Below are 22,302 nucleotides of genomic sequence, written 5' to 3' on the forward strand. Positions count from 1 at the left end.
TTTATCTATTGTATTAGTTTTATTTTTTTCTGTTCACTATCTGTTGTTTCGGTGTTCAGCAAGTGCTGTCTGTTGACGTCATCTTAGCGCGCCCTCTTCTCTGCTCCTCCTAGCGGCTCTGGAAGCTTCTGAACTGCTCCGGGTGGACGTTTGAAAATCCGCCGCCATCGCGAGTCAAGGCTCGACATTTAATCTCCGGGACACATCGGTCCTATTGTGAAGGTCCCCCCCGACATCTTCCATCAAGTATCAAGTCGCGATGCCCGAAGCGATGGCTGCACCGAAGTTTTCAAACCTAGGCAAAAACAAAGGAGGGGCGTATGTGGACCGTGACAAGCCGGCTCAGATCCGCTTCAGCAACATCTCTGCCGCCAAAGGTAGTTAAAACAAAGCCACAAAGTGTTGAAAATTGTTCATCGATTCGGAGAGGAATTGGCCAAAACGCCGCAGAGACCGTTACGTGTCCTGTCCAGGCAGCATTCAATTCACGTTCGCAAAAAAAGAAAAAAAAATCGGAATAAATTACTAGCTGTCTTTTAATGTCTTCTCGGATGCGCTCCAGTTCGGACGCCGATTTTTCATTCATGACGTCATACTGATTGATCATTGCATTTTTCCTCATTGAAAGGAATTGGAACAACATTAATGCCGTCCCGCATCTCCAAATCTCAATTTATTGTTAAATGTTGTTGTTTTTTAATTAAAAATAAATATTCCTACGTCACAGCTCCAAAATAAACAAAACTGTCTTTATGAAGCGTAATTAACAATTCCAAGCTTACGACACAATTGCGTGCAAATGAAAATGGCGGTGATGCTGCATTCAAGGACAAGAGGAAAGTGGGAAGACTGAATGCAGCATTAACTCGGTAAAGGGAAGCTGTCTGCTCATTGAAAAGGTTTGAACTTTGGATGCGTGTCATTTGATTTGTGAGGATTATTTCGATTTGAAAATGTGATGAAATGTCATTTGACTACGATAAGATAGTCACAGGCCAACGCAATAAAAAATACGCCGTTTGTTTTCCTTGAAATAAAAGTACAGAAGATGATTCGGGCCAGTGAAGAGAAGAAAAAAAATGGCAGGATTCTGTCTTTAATCTCCGAATAAAGTCAGAATCCTGCCAAACTTTTTCTTCTTCCGTACTAGATAATAATAATAGAAATGGCGTAAAGTCAGACACTTTTGTGTGGGCGTGGCTGGAAGGGGCGTGGCCTAGTGATTGACGACAAAAGGCGGGATTCAGTCCTCTTGGCCATTTCGCACCCGAGTGTCGCTCTGCTTAATAATGAATCATGTTGCTGATTGCTCTGACACTTGATTGACAGCCGTGGCCGACGCCATCAGAACCAGTTTGGGCCCCAAAGGAATGGACAAGATGGTGAGTGAAGGCACGGCGCCCACTCTTGAGTCGCTGACTCGGCGCCGTCGCTAACTCGGCGTTGTCGCTTTCAGATCCAAGATGAGAAAGGCGACGTGACCATCACCAACGACGGGGCCACCATCTTGAAGCAGATGCAGGTGCTGCACCCCGCCGCCAAGATGGTACGTTGCGTCCACACGCCACATTCCGCCCCTCCCTGGCGCCGTGCGTCTCCACACGCGTGTCATGGCTGACCGTGCGCGGTGTGTGCGTGCGTTGCAGCTGGTGGAGCTGTCCAAAGCTCAGGACATCGAGGCGGGCGACGGCACCACGTCGGTGGTGGTGATCGCCGGCGCCCTCTTGGACGCGTGCTCCAAACTGCTCCAGAAAGGTAAGAGACGTTTTGTAATTGCAGACGCTTCTCATATTAGCTCGTCACTAACTGCCAACATTACTAATAAATACATGATTAAAAGTACAGATAAAAACCGATATCATAGAATAGCATTTAAAAACGACATCCCCAAAAACAAATACAGGCGCTCCCCTACTTATGAACGCGTTACGTTCCGAGCGATCGTTCGTAAGGTGAATTCGTTCGTAAGTTGCTTCAGTGCTATATTTTGTATTAGAATTTATGTTTAAAGAGAATACGTACAGTGCTTGTACTGTACTACGTATGTTAGAGAGAGAGAGCGAGAGACACACGCAGTATGTACATGTATGTAATAAGATCAATAAAATGAAGTTGAACTTACTTTTGGAAGATGTACTCGATGCTTAAGGAGATGATGGAAGAGGAGGATTTTATATCATGAGAGATTCTTCGTCGTCGCTGGAATCGGCTTTAAAAGTTACTTCCTCCTTCACGGGGACCGGCGTTTTCTTCCTCTTCCTCCTCGCCACGTTGCTGAGCCTCCAATGAGCTCTCACAGCGCCAAGCGGCGGTATTAGCGGCGCAAAGAAGCACTACTCGGAAAAAGGCGCGCATACAAAATCGAATTTACCGAACATTTTTCCACATACTGTACGCGCAGACATGTTGGTATGTACCGTTGTTCGTAACTCGAATGTTCGTAAGTAGGGGAGCGTCTGTATAAAGAGTTAGCGCCACCTACTGCTCAGGAGGGCTTACTCAATGTCAGATTATTCAATTTTCTTTTTCCAAAATAATATTGCTCGGGATTGAGCCGTTATCGACCGGCCCGATTATCAGTGCCGATATTTACATTTTGACAAATATCAACATCGGCCTTTTAAAAAATCTATTTCACTGAATTTTGGGTTTTTGTCAGGAATTGTAAGATGTTCACAGACAAGCTTTTACTTGTCACAAATACATTTTCAACATATTCAGACCATTTTTCACCGTCTGCCCAAATCTTTTGAAAGCTTTTTCGAACCCCGACGAAATCCCCAAATGAGTTCCATTCGCAAGCGTTTGTCGCTCAGTGACATGCAGGAACTTTTCTTTTATGCATCTATTTCAATTTCTACGTTATAAAAACATGAGGCCACTGGAAACTCCCGTGAAAAAAATTTGGGGGAAGAACTTTATTTACAGTAGAAAACTATTTACTTTTAAATTTAGCTTCTTAACACATGCAGATGACGCTGGAAGCTCCCTGCAATTTTTGTCATCCCTAATCTTTCCTCTTTTACTACAAATGAATATCCACTTGAAATACGGGTTGTCGTCCTGCTTGACGACAAATAATCAGTATCCGCCTTGAGAAAAGCTATATCGGCATATCACTCATTATTGTCGGCTGGCGTCCCGCAGGCATCCATCCCACCATCATCTCGGAGTCGTTCCAGAAGGCGGTGGACAAAGGCGCGGAGGTGCTGGCGGCCATGAGCCGTCCGGTGGAGCTGAGCGACCGCGAGACGCTGCTCAACAGCGCCACCACCTCGCTGTGCTCAAAGGTGGTATCGCAGTATTCCAGCCTGCTGGCGCCCATGAGCGTGGACGCCGTCATGCGCGTCATCGACCCCGCCACCGCCACCGGCGTCGACCTGCAGGACATCAAAGTCATCAAAAAGCTCGGGTGAGACCGCAATGCCAATGACGGCGACCGTTTGGAAGTCACCTTTGGCCAAAAACATCCGGCGATTGCTCGCTCGTTGATGGGGGAAGTCAAAGTTCAAACAATACTTTGTTGTTTTCTTGAACTAGAAAAATTCTCTAGATATTAAAAAAACTAACAAAAACAATTTATTCTATAATGATTCATTTAATCCATCATCTATTTTTATTTGCAATATATTTTCATTGTGTGCCAAGAAAGGTGCCTCTAAATACAATTTATTATTATTATGATTATTAATTTAGTCACTAATTATTTTGCTTGTAACTTTGTTTCCCCGAAGCAGCTTTGGTATCATTGGCACAATTGCCAATCGATGAATCGTTTGGAGACCTTGTTTAATTTTAACATGTCCAAATCGTTTGAGCCAAACTGCTTTTCCTTTAAAAAATAAATAAATCATTTTTGTTTTGATTTTTATTTCGTTAATGAAATAGTTTTGGGAATTTTTGTTTTCTCTCCTGAACAAAAAAAAAAGAAAAGAAAAAAGTCCACATTAAAAGTGAATTTGAAAAACGTGACAACGTCCCGGATGTGGAAAATCCAAGTGTGCACGCGTGCCAAATCGTAACGTGCGTTTCAGGGGCACCATCGACGACTGCGAGCTGGTGGACGGGCTGGTGCTGACCCAGAAGGTGGCGAGCGTCGGCGTGGGTCGAGTGGAGAAAGCCAAGATCGGCCTGATCCAGTTTTGCTTGTCTCCGCCCAAAACGGACGTGAGTTTCCCGCCCGGATCCGGCGAGCGAGCGGCGGCGCCGGTCAACGCGCTGACGGGCTCTTTTGGCAGATGGACAACCAGATCGTGGTGTCAGACTACGCGCAGATGGACCGCGTGCTGCGCGAGGAGCGCACGTACATCCTCAACATGGTCAAGCAGATCAAGAAGGCGGGATGCAACGTGCTGCTCATCCAGAAGTCCATCCTCAGGTGCGAGACGCCACAAATCGCTGAGAGACTTTGTCCAGCGGCAATTTTCGGGCCGTTTTTTATTTTTTTATTTTTTTTTTATTATGCATTACAGATGTTTAACTCTTAAAAACAAATATTTGATCCTTTAGTATTTGTAATAATAATACAAATCTTTTGGGGGTGAATCCTCATCCTAATAGTTGATGAGCAATTAGTTGCTTAATTGTGGCGCGCGGATGCTAACGTTAGCGATGCCGCAGGGACGCCCTGAGCGACCTTGCGCTGCACTTCCTCAACAAGATGAAGATTATGGTGGTGAAGGAGATCGAGAGGGAGGACATCGAGTTCATCTGCAAGGTCAGCGCAAAAACAAAACCCTTGGAAGCTGATGTGGCTTCTCAAAGTGGCTCCCTCTGGTGGCCTCCCGCTGGTGCTACATGAATGTTTACACTGCTAAGTTTCATTGAGTAGCTTCAACTTTTTGTTGTAATCCAGTCAAGTACAGTTAAGGGCAGTTTACTTTATATACTTCCTGGCTATTAGCGTTAGCTTGACATGCTCAGCTAACATGTGATATATGACATCAGCATGACCCCAGGATATCCCCAGTAGGGGTCATTAGCCATTTCCTGGCTATTAGCATTAGCTTAGCATTCAATTAATGACCGATTTCTTTATTATCTGGTTTATCTGAATGACGTCAAATTGGTCGATAATTAACGATATGATCGTGCATCCCTAGTTCATTTCATATAATCTAAATGGCTAAGTTTGACATTTTGACTTTTTTAATGAGCAAACGTGTTTCATTACATACATTTTTTTCTTAATAATGAAAAGATCTTAACATGCAATTTAAGGCACTTCTCTTCCTTTAAACATGCAAAGTAGCCTCGGTCCACAATACGGAAAAAGAATTCAAGTAAGCCAAGTTGCAGGTACCAACTGTCAAACTTGCCGGCCGGCAGCAAGACACTCGAAGGTCGTGCTAACAGCTAGCCGCTTACGTCGGAGAAATTCATTAGCCATTTCTTGGCCTCCTAAATTAGTAACTGAACATGAGTTCGGGAAAGCCTTGTGTTGATGTTGGTCCAATCCGAACCGACCGCCGATCGATGGTGATGATGCGTCGCACCACAAGTAAATGCAAAATGTTTTATTTCCGCGTGAACTTTTCTTTCCCGCCCTAACGCTTCCTGGTTGAAATGCGTCTTCTCAGACCCTCGGCACCAAGCCCATCGCCCACATCGACCACTTCACCGCCGAGATGCTCGGCGCCGCTGAGATGGCGGAGGAGGTCAACCTGGACGGATCGGGCAAGCTCATCAAGGTGCGCGCTCGGGCGGCGCAACGCCGGCCGCTCCGCTCGCGTCTCACCAAAGTCCGCCTTCCCGCCGTCCTCAGATCACCGGCTGCGCCAACCCCGGCAAGACGGTCAGCATCGTGGTCAGGGGTTCCAACAAGCTGGTCATCGAGGAGGCCGAGAGGTCCATCCACGACGCGCTCTGCGTCATCCGGTGCCTGGTCAAGAAAAGGTCGGTCCGCGCTCCTTTGCGAACGGGGGTCCGATTGGGGCTGTGTGCGCTTCATCCAAATTCAGTTACCAAATCAGCATCGCCGTTAAAAAACCATTATTCATTCTGGCTAACTTACTAGCTGCTAGCATGGAGCCGTAGAGTAGCCACTTGTTGGTATGCTGTCATTGTGTGGCAAGTTTTTCATCCAAAAGTTGTTTTCAACATTATCTGCTGACAACAAAAACAAGACTAAAATGTTGACATTTTCTGTTGACTAAAACTAGACGAATAAAATCGTTTTCTTGGACTAAAATGCTCGATTTATAGTGGACTCAAAATGGACGAAATCAAAACAGGATGAAGTTGACGGATTCAAAACTAACAATCGTTATTGAAACTGGACTAAAACGGAGACCAAATTTAGAAACGACATAAAATGAAGACGAGTTGCAGTTGAGTCTTTTTTCTTGTTGGCTTGATGCTTTTGTGTGCGTTCTTCCGGAACCTCCTTCAAAGGCGCCCCGGCACATTTCCATCGTGCCGGGGCGTAACAAGTGGAGGCACATTAACGTCGAGGCGCTCCCGTTTGTTCCGGCCCGGTTGTCCCGTCAGCCGGGCCGGGAGGAGCCCTCGCACATGTCAAGCGGGGGGGGCCGTCCGGAAAAGAAGCGCGCTTGAAATGTGGCCGTTGCCGCCTTCGCAGGGCCCTGATCGCCGGCGGCGGCGCCCCCGAGATCGAGCTGGCGGTGCGGCTGGCCGAGTACTCGCGCACGCTGGCCGGCATGGAGGCGTACTGCGTGCGGGCGTACGCCGACGCCCTGGAGGTCATCCCGTCCACGCTGGCCGAGAACGCCGGCCTCAACCCCATCTGCACCGTCACCGAACTGCGCAACCGCCACGCCCAGGGAGACAAGATGGCCGGCATCAACGTGCGCAAGGTTAGCGCCGCCGCGCGCTCGGCTTTTGTCTCGTTTGCGTTTGTTTGACGCCGGCCGGCCGTGCTTCCGTCAGGGCGGGATCTCCAACATCCTGGAGGAGCTGGTGGTGCAACCCCTGCTGGTGTCCGTCAGCGCGCTCACGTTGGCCACCGAGACGGTCCGCAGCATCCTCAAGATTGACGACGTGGTACGTCCCGGCGCCTCCGTCGACGTCGGCCGCCGGCGTACTTGAAGTTGTGCTTTTTGTTTGCAGGTCAACACCCGATAGTGACGGACGGCGCTTGCGAGACGAGACGAGGCGAGGCGCCAACTCGCCGGCCGTGTTACTGACGCGCTTCAAAGGTTGCAGAAGTTAATAAAATAATTTGTTTGCCTGAACGCGCGGCTTCATTTGTTTGAACATCTTCTTCGTCTAACGTGGAAAGTAACTCAATTTGTAACCCAGTAACGGGGAGGGATGTAACGATTATGGAAATATCCTGATATTAAAACTGCCACAATGTTGTCGTCACGTCACGGTCAGAACTTTTCATTGACTTTTAAAATGGTCTAAAATTTGTTTTAGTCTTAATTTAGTCTTCTGATTGTATTTGACTTTGAATCCAATTTTAGTCGACGAGATTGACAGTTTAGTTGATATTTTCCTTCAGCATACATTTCAAAACTTTTATACAGAAAATTGGAACACATTTATTTGTAACAAGGGGTGGGAATGGTCTCTCACAATTCGATTTCCATTTTTGGGTCTGATTCGATTCAGAACGATTTGATTGACAATGATTTCTGCTTCAATTTATAAATGTGCAAAAACTGTAACAAAAATGACTTTTAACATTTGCGCAATGTTACATTTACTTCTTTTTTTTCCCTCCCGCATTTTGGGGAGAAAGGACGCCATGATTGAGGGTGAGAGGAAAGTTTCTTTTGACACGGAGTAATAATTACTTGTTCAAGCACATAAATATTATATGACTGATTTAGAATAGCTTGCCCAACACTGAATCGGGATGAGCATCTTTTCAATGATTTCATCTTCATCCTAAATAAAAATAATAATCACGCACGTCAGCGTGTGGATGTAAAGTTCACAACTGTCGAATAGTCTTTGGAAAAAGTATGAAAATAAGAGTTAGGCGGTTCATTTATTTCGAACATAAACAAAACTATACCATAAATTTCGCAAATAAATGGCTTTAAAAACGACGACACTATTGTTTCCATGTCGACTTCAGTCAGCCTTTTGAAAATGTACGACAAATAATTGCTTGCTGTTCCTTTTGCCTTTGATTTAACGTCACTTCCTTGACGACGGGCCCGCTTCTGTTGCCTGGCAACGACCGCTTCCTGTCGCCGGACGCCGACGGCAGGTGGCACGCGCAGGCTCAAAGCTCTCCCACCGCGAGCCACAACTTCGGCAATAAAACACAATAGTTTTGCGTGTCCTCATGGCCAACGCGCACCGCAACAACGTGCTGGTGACGTCGTGCCTTAAGCGGCCGGTGGACCCGCACACCAGGGCGCCGCTGGCCTCCTACGAGCGGGAGAAACAGACGCCCCACTCGGTCACGACTTACGCCGACAACCGGGACGCCGACCGGGAGAAGGAGGACCAGGTAAAGTCGAGCAAAATGGCCGCCCGCCACTTCACACTAGTTGAAATGATATACTTCCCACGACGTCAAAGTGTACATTTTCAGCACTTTTCCAAATGTGTGTAAGTGGGAATGATGTGCTCAGTGTGTCAGCCGGCGTCCGCCAGCCGGGTGGGGCCGAATTGGCCTCATTCATGACGCTTTGGGCCGTCGCTCAATCGACGCTGGCGTGACGGCAATTGGTCGTCCTCGCGTCTATTCGTGGGCGACATTAGACGGCGTTGTGGTGGCGCGGGTGCGGGTGCTAATCCCTCATCCTCGTTCACCTCGCCTGGCACGCTCGCCGTCTGGAGGGAGGCCGCCGCCATGTTAAGCCGACCTCCCTCCAGATGGGGCCCTAATAGGCTTAGACGTACTTCCGAACAACAACAACAATTATCCGCCCTGTTGTGATCTTTGAAAAAGGCTCAACCAAAAATTCAATTGTCATTGTTTGATTGTGAATGGTTGGCCTGATCTGCTAAAAAAGGAAAATAAGTTCACATTTCAGCCCACAAGAGATTGATTGAAATAAATTGTCATTCATTCATTCACGAAGATTAGGGAGCAAATATGCATTTTCAAGTAGAGCTGTCAAAGTGAATCTATTAATCGACAAGTAATCCAGTGTCAAATTAATCGGCAACTATTTTAATAATCGGGTAATCATTTGGAGCCATTTTTTCATTTAAAATTTTCCAAATCCTCTGATTTCAGTGTATTAATAGTGATTGTTTGCAGATTTCTGCAGTCCTTCATGAAAGAAGACATTTGCACCCAAAAAAAAACAATGACTTGAACCGGTAACACATAGTACAACATCAGTGGCCACTTTTTTCATTCACTATACGAATACGACGTACAAAATAACCACCAATCACTGGTTGATAAACAGTAATCGGAGGGGGAAATTGAGATCATCAAGATTGCGCTGACGGGCGAGCTGATTGTTTGAAGCTCATTCCGCCTTCCCCCTCCAGGTGGCGTGCCAGGACGCGCGCAACGAGAAGGGCGCGGCCCAGGCGGCGCCGAGCGCGTGTGGGGCGCGCGTGGACCTGCGCGGCATCTTCTTCTCCAACGAGGAGTACTACAGCAAGTTGGAGGAGCTGAAAAAGGCTCACCTGCGCACCATGGCCGAGTTGGAGAGCATGTACCGCCACAAGCTGCAGCTGCACGCCTTGGCCACGCCCAGCACGCAACAACAACAACAACAACAACAACAACACGGGTTAGTCGCGTACCGGGTTAGTTGACAGGAATTGGCAAAAAAAAAAGTAGCCCTAATATTAATTGTAGCACCGAAGCCCGACCATGTGCATATTTTCAGGCCGATGATTTCAAAATACATATTTAATGTATACAATGAATTGAAGGCATCCATGGGCTACACGCAGAAGAACGTTGCGATTGAACAATTCATTTGTGTTGTCTTACCTGTGGTTTTGTTTGTGTTCCCACAAGGTTAGTTTGTGTGTGGATATTCGGCATTTGAAGGAAAAACACTCCCGAATCGATGCTAACTCCCTGCTAGCATTTGATTGCAATCCTCCCTTCGCTTTTAGCATTAGCGCTAGGTTAGCGATGTTTTAAAAACGAAGAATGTTTTGCCTTTAAATATACTTTGGATGTCATTCTTAGCGTCGTGTGTTTGGTTTTACAGTTCACTCCAAACTGGCGTGTCATTAAACAGCTTAAAGGACGCTTGGCGGAAGAATAACATACGCTACACACTTGCTAATGCTAACGCAAACGAAATGGTGCATTCAGGGTACTTTCACAGCGTCGGAAACTTCAGGTTTCTTCGATGATACCATTTTAAAGGCGGAAACAATAAAAACGTTTTGGCTGATGTTTGAAGGGCAATCGTGGGCGTCCGATTAATCGGTCGGGCCCTGCTTTCCTTGCAGTTTGAAAATGACGTCATCAGCTCTTCCATCTTTTCACTGGACACTTGATTAGGGACGGCTTGACCAATGTTGCCAGCCACTCATCTTGCGTGTTTTTGTCCGTTTCAACACCAGCGGCGGCTCACGACGTCTCAGGAAGTCACACTCGGCCGCGGAGCTCCGGCGAAATTCCGGCGCGTCGGCCCCGTCTTCGTCGGACGACTCGGGTTCCGAGGTGGAGAAGGGCCTGCTCTTCTCCCCCAAAGAATTCATCAAGAACATGTGGAGCGACTTCAAGCTGTCGCCCCGAACGCGCCACCTGTCCGCGTCGCTGCCGGGAGAGCGCGCCGGCCTGGGGCCTCCTCGGCCTCCTCGGCAGCGCGTGCCCGCCGTCCCCGGGGCCACCGTCCCCAAGCCCTTCCGGATGACGCTGCGGGAGGCGGAGCGGCGGCGGCGCGGCATCAAGACGCGCGCCGAGGTGGAGCTGGAGAACGCCCAGCTCAGACGGCAGCTGGACCAGATGGCGGAAGGCCGCGGCAAGTTCCGCGCCAGCCCGGTACCGGCGCACGTGCACCTGCCGCTTTACCAGCACCTGCAAGAGCGCCAACGCCGCCGGAACGCGCGGGAAGAGTGCCAAGTCAAGATTAAGGTTGTCACAGGCTTTTCTTTTTTTTTAACAAGCTGCAATTCTTGATCTGCGTTTCTGTATTTTTAACATATGGAAACAAAAGTCACGTTTTTGCACAAAACACATAAACAGCTGATCGGCGCGATTTGGTGGCGAGAAAGCGCAGGCACGATGATGGCGACAATTGTTGATCTTAACTTTTCATTTCATTGTTTACATGATTATTTTTGGGGGGTTTACCAACCTGAAAAATTCTGCAATAAACATTTGACAAAATAACAGGAGGAAATTTTTTAGGGAGAATCCAAAGTTATTAAAAAAAAGGAAAGAAAGATAAACAAATCCGTGAATATGCAAATGTGCACATCATGTTTGCCTATTGATTGGTGGTGAAATGCCCTAATTAAATACTGTAATAATAATAATATGCAATGTTTTTTAACTGACCTGAAAAATGTCTTCGGAAAAGGAGAAAAATATGTTTTTGTTTTGAGAAAAAAATTGTCGCAGGGGATTGGTTGAGAAAATCCAGAAACAAAACAATTTTAATCTTTTAAGAATTTGAAGAAAATAAACTTTCTTCATGCTCATGCTTTCTTGGTTCCCATTGAGGGGAAATGTCATGTATGAAAAGTGCTCTCGAACCTCCTTGGCTTCCAATCCGTGTCGTCACCGCTCGTCCTCTTTGAAAATGAAGACAATTGTAACATTTTTGTATTTTTTTTGGAACTGATGTTGTGATGTCTCCACCAAGCCCTTCACTTTCCTGGAGCGAGAGCGCCTGAAGAAGGAGCAGCCGTCGCTGCCGTCGCAGCCGTCGCTGCCGTCGCAGTCGTCCCCGTCGCAGTCGTCCCCGTCGCAGTCGTCCCCGTCGCAGCCGCCGCCCGAGCCGCCCAAGCTCTTCAAGGCCAAGCCGGTCCCCAGGTCGGTGTACGCGGCGGCGGAGTCGGGCGAGCTGAGGAAGGAGGAGCAGCTGTTCCGATCCATCAAGAAGCAGATGAGAGCTCAGGAGATGCTGCGCGGCGCCCGCGCGCCCCCCAGCACGCTCAGCAAACGCCTGGCGGAGAGCAAGAGAAGCAAAACGCCGCCCGCGACCTTCAGCCACCGCCCGCGCATCAACGCGGACGTGCCCGACTTGGACGCCACCTACAAACGCTTCCACGAGCGTCTGGAGAAGAGCAGAGAGACGAAGCCCGCCACGGCGTGCCGGCCCTTCCGGCTCAGGACAGCCCACATCCCCCCGCGGCCGGAGAAGGGGCGGAGCGAGCCGCCGGCGCTGGGCTGGCCGCGCGCCGGGAGCTCGCGCACGGCCGACTCCAGCCTCTGCTCGTCGCTGTCGGGGAGCTCGGAGCTCCTTCCCGCCAAGGACACGGACGCCAGCAAGCAACGGCAGCGGGCCGTCAGGTACGCCGGCGGCCGCCCACAACCCGCTTCCGCTTCCTCCTTCCTCAGCCACGGCGCCCGTAGCGACTGAGTTTCCTCTTCGGGAGACGCAGCTGCCCCTAGCCCCGCCCCTTTTCCCTCTAGATCCCTCCAAGGAACCCATCCAGTAAGTACATTTGATTGACGCGCCACTTTTCGCTGGAGATGCCCCACAATGTTGCTATTTTCAAGCCCTAGCGATAAACGCATCATTTAGAAAACACGTCATTGCTTGCAAAAAAAAATGCTTCATTCATTTGATTGAATAATTAGTGTCTAATATTCATTCAATATATGATATCATATCAATGAAATGAAGTAATTAAAAAAAACGACATTTAATAAAAGTAGTAACCCAAAAAATACTTTTGGGGTCAAAATTGGATAATCAATGAACGTCCAAAACAAAAAGGGACAGAAATATCATTATAAACATAACCACAATTTCAAAACATCAACATCAGAGACTCTTCGCAAAAACAACAATTAGTATCTGGATGGATTTCATAAGTTCACACACACACCCTAAAAGTTAGAAAATATGATTGATTTCATTTATTTATGTTTTATATTTTATTTTATTTATATATTTATATTATATAAAATAAAATTCCAAAAATATCATAATAATTTATTATTTTATGTTATATATATTTTATTTATTATTATTGTATATAAAATGGCAACTCTTTTCAAAGTGTGAGAAGCGGGTTCCATTTTGAAGGTGCGACTGTGCGGGCAGGCAGGCTTTGGAGCGCAGGAGGAGGGCCGAGCAGGAGGAGGCGCGCTGGACGGAGAGGCGGAAGGAGCGCCAGAAGACGCTGCAGAAGTTGGTGCAAAAGCGGGCCAGCGCCAACGAGCCGCACCTGCCGCTCGCCAGCAAACTCCAAGAGTTCAGGTGCGAGACGCCGATTGCCGCAGCGCGACTGGAAATGGTGGGAAAAACGTTGCCCTGTGCAGGAAAGAAGAGCGCCAGCGCAGGAGGGAATATGAGCAGGAATTGAAGGAGATGGCGGAGCGCGTGAAAGGCCGGCCGCTGCTGCTGGAGCAGGTTGCGCAGGTACGAGACAAACACAGACGCAGAGTCGGTCGGCAGATTTGGAAACAGCGGATAGCTTCATGCTAACACCTCATCACGAAAAAGGCTTCCATTGCTGTACTCGATTATTGAATGTGTTTTTGTAGCTTGTCATTGTGATGTGAGGATGTTCTTTGTGGACTCAACAGAAGAATGCGCGGCAGGCGGCACGCAAGCGTTTTGCCGACACGTTGCGGCGAGCCCACCTGAGCGAGGACTTCCTCAGCGCGGCGGCAGCGGCGAGCACGGACGCCGATGCCACACGGTAACTGCTGAGCGGCAGTCAGAAAAAATGAATCGTCAATATCCATTTTCCTTTTTTTCCAGCGAGATATCCTTTCATAAAACCAGGAATTGATTCTTTGAATATCTTTTTTCACCATAAATTATTTTCAAGGCCATTTTTTTTTGTATATTACTGTTTTTGTGACATTCTCATTCTCATTCTTCTCTCGTTTTGACCAGCGAGCCAGAGGACGCCGCCTTGTTGCCGGTCCACTACCGGGAGGACTTCCTGGACGACCGAGATGAGGATGAGGAGGAAGAGGAGGGGGGGAGAGGCGACGGCGGCGAAAGCCACGACGGCGGCGAAAGCCACGACGGCGGCGAAAGCCACGACGGCGGCGAAAGCCACGAGGCTTCACCTGCCGGCAAAGAGGACGGCAGGCGGCATGACGACAAGGAACTTGCGTAGTTGTCATCGGCGGGAAGGAGGTCACGGGAGGTCACGGGTAGGACAGGAAGCGCTCGGCATCATGCGACGATAATCAACATCTCAGCGTCGACATGTTGCTGGGATTCGATCGTGTCGAATCCCCCAAATGGCATTTTTAAGGAACATATGATTCAAAGTTCAACTCTGCTCCTTCGGATCTCATCGAGACCTTTTTGTTTTATTTGAAGTGACTGAGGACAATGTGTGTGCGTGTGTTTTTTTAAAAAGGGACATTTGACACATTGAGACATTTTTAGCAGGAAAAAGTTCAGATTTGTCTTCTTCATGTGCATTTTGAAAATGATTGAAATGGGATTGTAGTTACACTCTAAAAAGAGTTTGCTCCTAATGATGGATCAAAAATAAACCAATCCACTTTATGGGTTCATTTGGCCCAACGGAGTCAAGAAATGGGCCTTTTAGTGGAAAACAACTCCCAAATAGTGCTCAGATCCTTTACTTTGTTTAAAACAAGACAGAAAGTAGAAGGTCAGTCCATTTTTGAGTATATTTTGTTTGTATTAGAAATAGAGGGATTGGGGGGGGGGGGCATGGTTCCACTTGCAGTCGACTGAAGATGACGTCATGGCTCAGTTGGCGAACCAAAGCCAGAAAACTGCAGGTGTGCCGTGATTGGTCGTTCTCTGCCTCTTCAGCAGAGATGACGTCATCTTCAGTCAACAGCAAGTGGAAAAATCGTTTTAATAGTACCGAGAAAATAAAGAAGTTATCAAATTAAGTGTAAAAGTGCTGTTTTAATTTATTGCTGTATTTTTGCCCCATGAGGGGACAGTTGGGGGCGTTTCACAGTAAAGACTTATTACGAGACTTTTGCCAGGGATCGCGATCGTGTCTCGCGGGCTGCGTGGCGACGAGCGCGGCGGCCATTTTCTTGTGTAGGGCAGCGAAGTGTTTGTGTGACAAAAAATGTCTGAAGTTGTCAATCTGAATCCGAGTTTTCCTCAACCGTCTTCCTGAAGTCGGATCTGCAACTCGGCAAGGCAGACGAATAACATCAAATCCATCTTCGATGTAAACATGAACTATTTACAGAGCAGCCCTCAACGTAATGACTCGATGGGATAAACACGTGTGACCTCGCTTTATCTTTCCGGGGGGCGAAAAACAACAGATGATGGCCTTTCCTTGCCGTGCTGAAAATAAATCTCCCAGCAGAGGGCGCCATTTCCTCTCCTAATTTCAAACCATTTATTGAAACGGCAAAAAAAAAAGAGGAGATTCCATACTTTTGTCTGGCGTGACCCCCCCTTAAAGAACTAAGTTGTTCTTGAAAAAGCAAAAGGTCTGTCTAGATTGATTCACGGTGCTCCGTTCATGTGTGGAGATTGAAAGAGGAATAAAATTATTTGTCCTCTTTGCGTGTTCCGAAATTTGAAGACAGCTTTAATGTAAGAAAAAACACCTTTGCAAAAATGATTTTAATCTAACAGAGATCTCTGGACATCGTGACAGGCTCCAAACATCACATAACAGGTGGCTTGATCTCTGGTAATGATGTCATTGCTTAAAATGATTGGAGAGAAGAGACGTGGCAGGTGTATTAGAAATCATAAGATGGTCAAGCTTTTAAAAGATGGCTGGACAGCGGAAGTCCAGTGTAGTAGAAAACCATACAGCTTCCCGAGAAGTTCGAGCCTCGCTTTGGGCAACCAAATGTTCTCTTTTTATTTACCTTGCCTACAATTTTTTTTAAAACAACTCTTAGTTTTACGAATTGTTTTTGTACAACTATGACATTAAAATAAAATAAATCATATCCCCCTGGGCGTTATTTGACCATTTTTTTTGGCTTTTTGTTGGTTCTGACCAAGCCATTTCAAAATAAAATAACGCCCAGGGGTTAAGTGTCAGCATTTTTTTTGCCAAAAACGAGCCTCGAACCCACTCGCAAAATCAACACTGGTCGAAGTGCCGCAAATCTTACCACTACACTGAGCTTCCGCCCTTCATCCTGGTCGACAAATGCCATTTTATCACAATTTCTAGTTTATTTGTCAACGTTTGTTTTCTTCAACTATCTCGCAAAAATAAACGCTAACGCTACTATAAAACTGTCATATCTATTATTTATATATATTTTAAGCACACGTAAACTGTGCTGTTAGTAGGGAGGTACTTTCGTCCAATCACATTCCTCGGATCCCCCCCTCACGTAAACACCACTTCTGTTAGCAAAATGTTGTTTCGGGGTTTTGTTTTTAGTGCGTTTGGTTTTGCAATTGTTTTTGCAATTACCTTTTTGCTGTTTTCGTTTTTGTCTTGATTTATTTATTTGTGTTTGCCATTTTATTTTTGTTTTGTTTCGTTTTTGGGGGATTTTGTATTTTTTTTGTATTTGTGATCACTTTTTTGTTTTTTGTTTCATTTATTTTGTTTGTGATTTTATTTTGTTTGTTTGTTTATTGTTATTTCATTTGGTTTGCAGTTTTTTGTTTTGTTTTATTTGCTGTTGGTTCATTTGGTTTTTGGTTTTTGTTTTTTGTTTAGTGTTTGGTTTTTGTTTAGTTTTTGTTTTTGAGTTTTTTATTTGGGTTGTGCTTTTTGGTTTGCAGATGTGTTCACGTTTTTGCATTTCACGTTTTGTCATTTTGCAACCGTAGACCAAGGACCGAAGTCTGACTGAGAGGACTGCCCGCACACGACTTACCTTAGTACCAGGCGGGGTAGCGAACCCGCGCCAATTTGCATCGTAGGCAAGTGACGGTACCACTCCGCCACCTGAATCCGGGATGGGTCAACGTGTTGGTGGCGATTTCTCCAGCCGGAGGCCGCCGCAAGGACAGACCCATTTTCTAGTTTTGCCAGACGCCGCATCCGTCAAATGGCAACCTTGTACAGAACACATCGAGCGGGACAGGAAGCCCGACGCAGTTTCAAAATAAAATTTCCGCTTACTATTCGGAATAAAACACTCGCCAGATCCTATTTCGCAATCATGTCAGTAAACGTCATAATGGGCGTAGCCAGGCCTGGAGTCAACGGGCCAGGTACATTTTTAATGTAAATGTAAATTATGTATTGTAGCTCCTCTCCCGGGACTACTGGAGTCCACACAGCACCCCCTGGCCTCCCTTCTACCAGTCAGACGGTAAGGTTGAGGTGTTGGATCTTTCAGATGGAACCTGCCAACTGACTGTTCATAACTTATTTTTCTTTTTTTGTTTTATTTTTTTATTTATTTTAATTTTTATTTTAATGATAGGTCCGTCCGACCGGACGGACGGTTATTGGATAAGAATATATATATATATATATATATATATAAGTTAATGTGCTTCCTACTCCTTTTGAACATGTCAATTATGACATCGATTATTTGTTTTCTTCACATTTTTATTTTAACTTCAACTTCTATTTTGTAATATGCTAATATGTTCAATTCCTCTTCGTCGACGGGATCCGAAGATCTCTGCCTCGTCAATATTTTGAAGCAGATTTAATACCTCTACTGTTTGTTTTTTTATGTCAGCCCATGGTGACATTTCTCTTAATGCCTTGCTGAAAAGTGGTTGCTTTGGAAATCCGACAGCGTTGTCAGCGGTGCAAGAATGACTCGTGTCAATATTTTCATGTTTTTTAATCCAATAAAATGGCAGCATATGCATAATATACACAAAGGCACACGAAAAGTCAAAAGGCCAGAAAGGCAGAAACATGAGATCATTTCGTAAACAGAGTAACGACACATCAAAGTTGAAGCTTAAAAATACAGCTCAGTTGTAAACAAACGGCGCCCCCTTGTGGTCGACAACTAAAGTTATCCCTGCGAATATTAGCAAGTTACAACAAACTGAATTATAACCTGTCTATGTGGGCAACAGCAGCGATCACTCGGCGTTCTGTCATCTCTCCTCTTCTTCCATGCCTTGACAAATGCACGCAACCACACTGGTAAAAATAAATAAATAAATAACGAAAAAAAACAACAACTCTAAAACGCTGTCAACTGGTGGAGGTTTTCCGAAGGAAAACAAACGGCGATGGCATTACCGGAAAAGGCGGGGCGGTGCGTTATGAGATGTTCCCGGAAATACGTCACAGCTATTTGTGCATAGAGTCCATAGCCCATTTCGTACACATGGTCACTCATTAAAAAGTGTAAGGAGCAAAACACACGCCTGAATTTTTTGGGCTTCTTTTTGTCTAATTTCTATATTTTTTTTGGACGGATTGAAATTGTGCCAACTTTAAACTATTCCATTTTTTTGACCAATTCCAACTATTCTACCTGGAATTGTATATTGCAACGAATTGCAACTGTGTAATTGTGAATTGCAACGACATTAAGCAAATCACCCAACAATTTAAAAAACAAAAAAAATAAAAATAAATCGCCAGAGGCTTTGGAAATTTGCCAACCTCACGATCGAATCTCGCGACACCGCCGAAGAAAGCCGAATGCGCTGCACGCGAGTTTGCCGGAAAGAGCCGGAAAAGGCCGAAGAGCGGCGCACGCTGCGTCAAGCATCAGCCCCCGCCCCTCCTCCTCCTCGCCCTCCCTCTTAGTTTTAAACATGGCGGCCGTGTCCACTCTCCCAACTAACGTCCAGCCACCTGCAAAGTGACTCGACATCAGTCGGCCTCGCCCGGCCGCCGGTTGTCCTCCTTCCGCCGCTCGGATGCGAACGTTGACCGCCTCCTCGCGCCGCCGACAACAAGCTCCGAGTCCCGGCTGGCCCGCCAAGCCCTGTAGCCTCCGCGGAGGGGCCCTTCGTCGGCTTTTTTTTTGGGGGGGGGGGGAGCCCAGGGAGCTGCAGCCTGCAAGTCAACCACCACCGGCCTTTCCTCGTCCGGAGCGATGGTTTGACGCGGAGCACTCGAGCCGTCCTCTTCGCGAATGATGTGTGAAAACTGCGCCGAGCTGGTGGAGGTTCTGAACGAAAGTGAGTGCAACCTGCTCGCCTAGTAACACGCACGCATACATATGTATGTATAGGCGCACTTACGCACGCACACGATCAGCGTTAGCTCGCCGGCTAATGTTAGCTCCGTGCAACTTGTGTCTTTCTTTCTTTCTTTCTTTTACAATTGGGATCGCGTTCGCCTGCGTTTTAATGGCCGGCCGCCGAGGCCAGCCATCGATGAGTCCATTCGCGTCTGCAGTAATTGTCGTCTCACAAATTGTCAGGCAGATTGAAAATTTGGGCCTTTTCCGTCGGTCTGTCAAAACACAAGTGCGAGACAGACGTCCCGGGCCGGCTGTCGCTCGTTTCCCCCACCAGGACGCTGAAACGTCGTGGAGATGTCGGAAAAGTGTTGTTGAAATGCAAGCGGCAGGAAAGTTAGCTCGACAAGCTAGTCGGCCTCGTCACTTTGATTGTTTGCTGTTTGTCAGCTCGAGCGTCTATCTGCCTTTTGTTTTGGGCTCGCCTGGCTTCATTGACAACCCCACACAAGATGGACTCGTCATCTCATCTCGACTTGTCTCCAAATTGTTCTTCTTTCTGCCCGTCTCGTCTCATTTGTCAAGACCAGTCAATCAGCGTAGCCGTTAGCTCGCCGGCTAAAGTTAGCGCCGTACAACTTTGTTCTCCGGGCTTGTCCCCCCTCCCCCCCAATGTTGGTATCATGTTTGTGTGTATCATAACATCCGGCAAAACAAATAAATAAAATACATTCCGACCAGGGGCAATGTTAGCCGTGGCCTGCGCGAGAGACCCATTCGACAACAAAAGAGAACAATACTTGCGTCAATATTTACGGTAAAAGTGTAACCGAGCTAGTGTTGTGCTTAAGACCACACGATACAAGACCAAGACTTTTTAGAGTCGAGGATGACACAAGACCAAGACCATACAAATCCATTTTAGAACGGGGGCAATCTTAGGGTGACCATATTCCTATTTCCATAAAAGAGCACACTTGCCCTGCCTTGAAATTGTGGTACCAGTTTCAGTTACACGGTGTTACTTCACCTGCTATAAGTCACGCAATGCCAACCGGACTTTTCATGAATTTATATATATATATATATGTGTGTGGAAAAAAACAAACAGACGCCTTAACAGGATGTAAGAAAATGGTCTCCCAAAAGAGGACATATTTGGTCACCCTAGTGAACATTACGAGGCTCTTCTCTCAAATTGTATTCTTCTTTTGCGAATATTGTGAGGGGACTCCGCCTCTGTAGGTGGCGCTATACACCATTAAGAGATGTGATCCACCAGTCATTTCAAAGAAGACCAGGAAGCGACTGCGCCGTGCCATAACGTCGTACGAGTTTGCTTTTGTAATTCTTAATAAGCCGTAGCAGTTTCTTTGCTTTTTTCCATCTAAAATAGCATGAATATTCGCTTCTTTAATGAATTCCAAAAAGATTTCTGTTTCGCCGTCCTCCCAAACATACCTTACTTTTATCGTCCGACATTGCTTTGGGACTTTGAACGTACGTGTGACGTCATATCCGGTCAAAACGTGCGACGTGTATCCGGTCTTGCCAGCGGCTTTTTTTCGATACGCCGTCCAAGCGTAAAAACTGTTGTTTTTGTGAATTTCAGGCCCTTTTTCAAATTTCTAGCGTTTCCATTCAGTTTTATTTCCGTATATTTCTTGAAAATTGGAATAAAAATGGGTGGATGGGGGTGTAGTGTTGTGGTTGTGGTCAGCTGCGTTTCCGTTAGACTGGCAGCTCCATATGTCGCATGCTGTGACCTTTGAACCCAGACTTGCTGCGGCAGCAGGCCACGCTCGCGCTGCGGCGCCGGAGACAAAAACCTGGTTTACAACCTTTAACAATTCTGAAGCCGCAACCCTGCAAATATTTAGTCTGCTTCTCTTGGTGATGCGCGTTTGCGGTTGAATGCGTGAAATGGAAAATGAGCTTGCCCGCTTAAAAGCGCAATTTCGGATAACAGCAAATTGGACAAAGCAAACTCAACAAACATAGAAATGAATGTTGAATTGAGTAATGTTGCCGTAAAAAAAAGAAGTCATTGGTTAGCAAGTGTGTAACGATAGCTTAATAGCTTCCATGTCACAATGTGGCGACTGTCAAGAAATGTCATTGCTAACCTTTTGTTAGAATCTCGACTATGCGCCATCAAAAACAACATCTTTTCTAGTTAAGCTGCTAAAATGTTAGCCGTTACAAATGAAGGTTGTGTCCTCTGCCTTTTCTGGCCACTTTGAGTTGCCGTAGCTTGTTTTGACTTTGCGGAACAAAGCAAAGCGATGGCAACGGAACATCGCGTGTCGGAACACGAAATGGTCAGCACGTGTCGTGCGTTTGTGAAGTAACAAAGGTGGCGGCGGCGGCGGCGGCGGCGGCGGGACATGGACGTCAAGAATAACAAAGATCGCTGAAGGGCAGCCATCTTGCGTTATTGACGTCTCATTATCAGCGCGTGTTTTATGCTCGCAAGGAATCAACGTAACTTTTTACATCAACAATTGCGAGTATCTCGTCGCAGTATCGTGGACGTCTTCTTGCTACCACAAGCCGAGCGTGTCGTCGTGTGACTCGACGGACCAATCGTGACCGACCATCCGCGCCACATTCGACGCCAGTCGTCAGCAACTGCGGTCCTCCGGGGAACCCGTTTCAGCCGGTTCTCTCCTCCAACGCACCCGATTCAAATGATCAGGATCCTCATCATCCCTCTGCAAAGCTTGCTGATCATTTAAATCATGTGTGTTGGAGGAGGGATATGGAGTTCGAATCATGCCAGAACCCCACAAACGGGATTTACTCGCACACTGCAATTGATAAACAAACGTTGTGAAACGTCATTCACAAATGAATGCATTTGGTTTTGCACATAAGAACTATCAAACAAATACTGCATGTTTTTGTGTTTCTCACGATTCCTTCTGCTGATTTTGTAAGTGTGCAGTTTAATAACTGAAATTGTAATAGAATTCCGATGACTTGCACAACCCTCCTGTCAAAATCACCATCATCGTTTACTTGTTGTTGTTGTTGTGTAACGGCGGCGTTGCGCTTGCTCCGCAGTTTCCGACGCAGACGGCAGCGAGGGCGGCTTCCAACTGAAGAAGGAACATGCGCTGCGAGTGTTGTCTCACATCGGCTCGTGGACGCAGAGGTGAGCGGCGAGCTTCCTGTTCATGTCCAGCTGCACGCCGTCACGCCGTCACGCCGTCACGCCG

The 22,302-nt window shown here is 46.7% G+C and overlaps 3 protein-coding genes across 4 annotated transcripts in view; all 3 read left to right on the plus strand.

Annotated features, from left to right (window-relative positions):
* The first annotated feature begins 62 nt into the window (after positions 1 to 62).
* cct4 (chaperonin containing TCP1, subunit 4 (delta)) lies at positions 63 to 7,193 on the plus strand. The gene is made up of 13 exons (XM_077569793.1): positions 63 to 377; positions 1,330 to 1,382; positions 1,457 to 1,546; positions 1,647 to 1,755; positions 3,148 to 3,412; positions 4,035 to 4,167; positions 4,239 to 4,378; positions 4,621 to 4,717; positions 5,580 to 5,690; positions 5,765 to 5,895; positions 6,581 to 6,815; positions 6,889 to 7,002; positions 7,069 to 7,193. Exons 1-13 carry the CDS (start codon positions 260 to 262, stop codon positions 7,081 to 7,083), a joined length of 1,611 nt encoding a protein of 536 aa, XP_077425919.1. The 5' UTR covers positions 63 to 259; the 3' UTR covers positions 7,084 to 7,193.
* Positions 7,194 to 8,128: 935 nt separating this feature from the next.
* Positions 8,129 to 14,883, plus strand: fam161a (FAM161 centrosomal protein A). 2 transcript variants are annotated; one of them, XM_077569789.1, is made up of 8 exons: positions 8,129 to 8,428; positions 9,427 to 9,674; positions 10,468 to 10,981; positions 11,715 to 12,364; positions 13,107 to 13,280; positions 13,343 to 13,442; positions 13,610 to 13,725; positions 13,926 to 14,883. In XM_077569789.1, exons 1-8 carry the CDS (start codon positions 8,261 to 8,263, stop codon positions 14,152 to 14,154), a joined length of 2,199 nt encoding a protein of 732 aa, XP_077425915.1. In that variant the 5' UTR covers positions 8,129 to 8,260; the 3' UTR covers positions 14,155 to 14,883. The 2 variants fall into 2 exon arrangements, with proteins under 2 accessions (XP_077425915.1, XP_077425916.1); XM_077569790.1 differs by having other exon boundaries at positions 8,131 to 8,428; positions 13,125 to 13,280.
* A 3,800-nt stretch (positions 14,884 to 18,683) lies between these two features.
* Positions 18,684 to 22,302, plus strand: part of usp34 (ubiquitin specific peptidase 34) — a 48,428-nt gene continuing 44,809 nt past the window's right edge. Inside the window, exons 1-2 of the mRNA XM_077571040.1 lie at positions 18,684 to 19,079; positions 22,148 to 22,238. Of these exons, the coding sequence (XP_077427166.1) occupies positions 19,034 to 19,079; positions 22,148 to 22,238 (137 nt within the window). The 5' untranslated portion in view covers positions 18,684 to 19,033. The remainder of the gene's footprint in view (positions 19,080 to 22,147; positions 22,239 to 22,302) is intronic.

This window comes from Vanacampus margaritifer, chromosome 7 (assembly GCF_051991255.1).
Source record: "Vanacampus margaritifer isolate UIUO_Vmar chromosome 7, RoL_Vmar_1.0, whole genome shotgun sequence".
NCBI lineage: Eukaryota > Metazoa > Chordata > Actinopteri > Syngnathiformes > Syngnathidae > Vanacampus > Vanacampus margaritifer.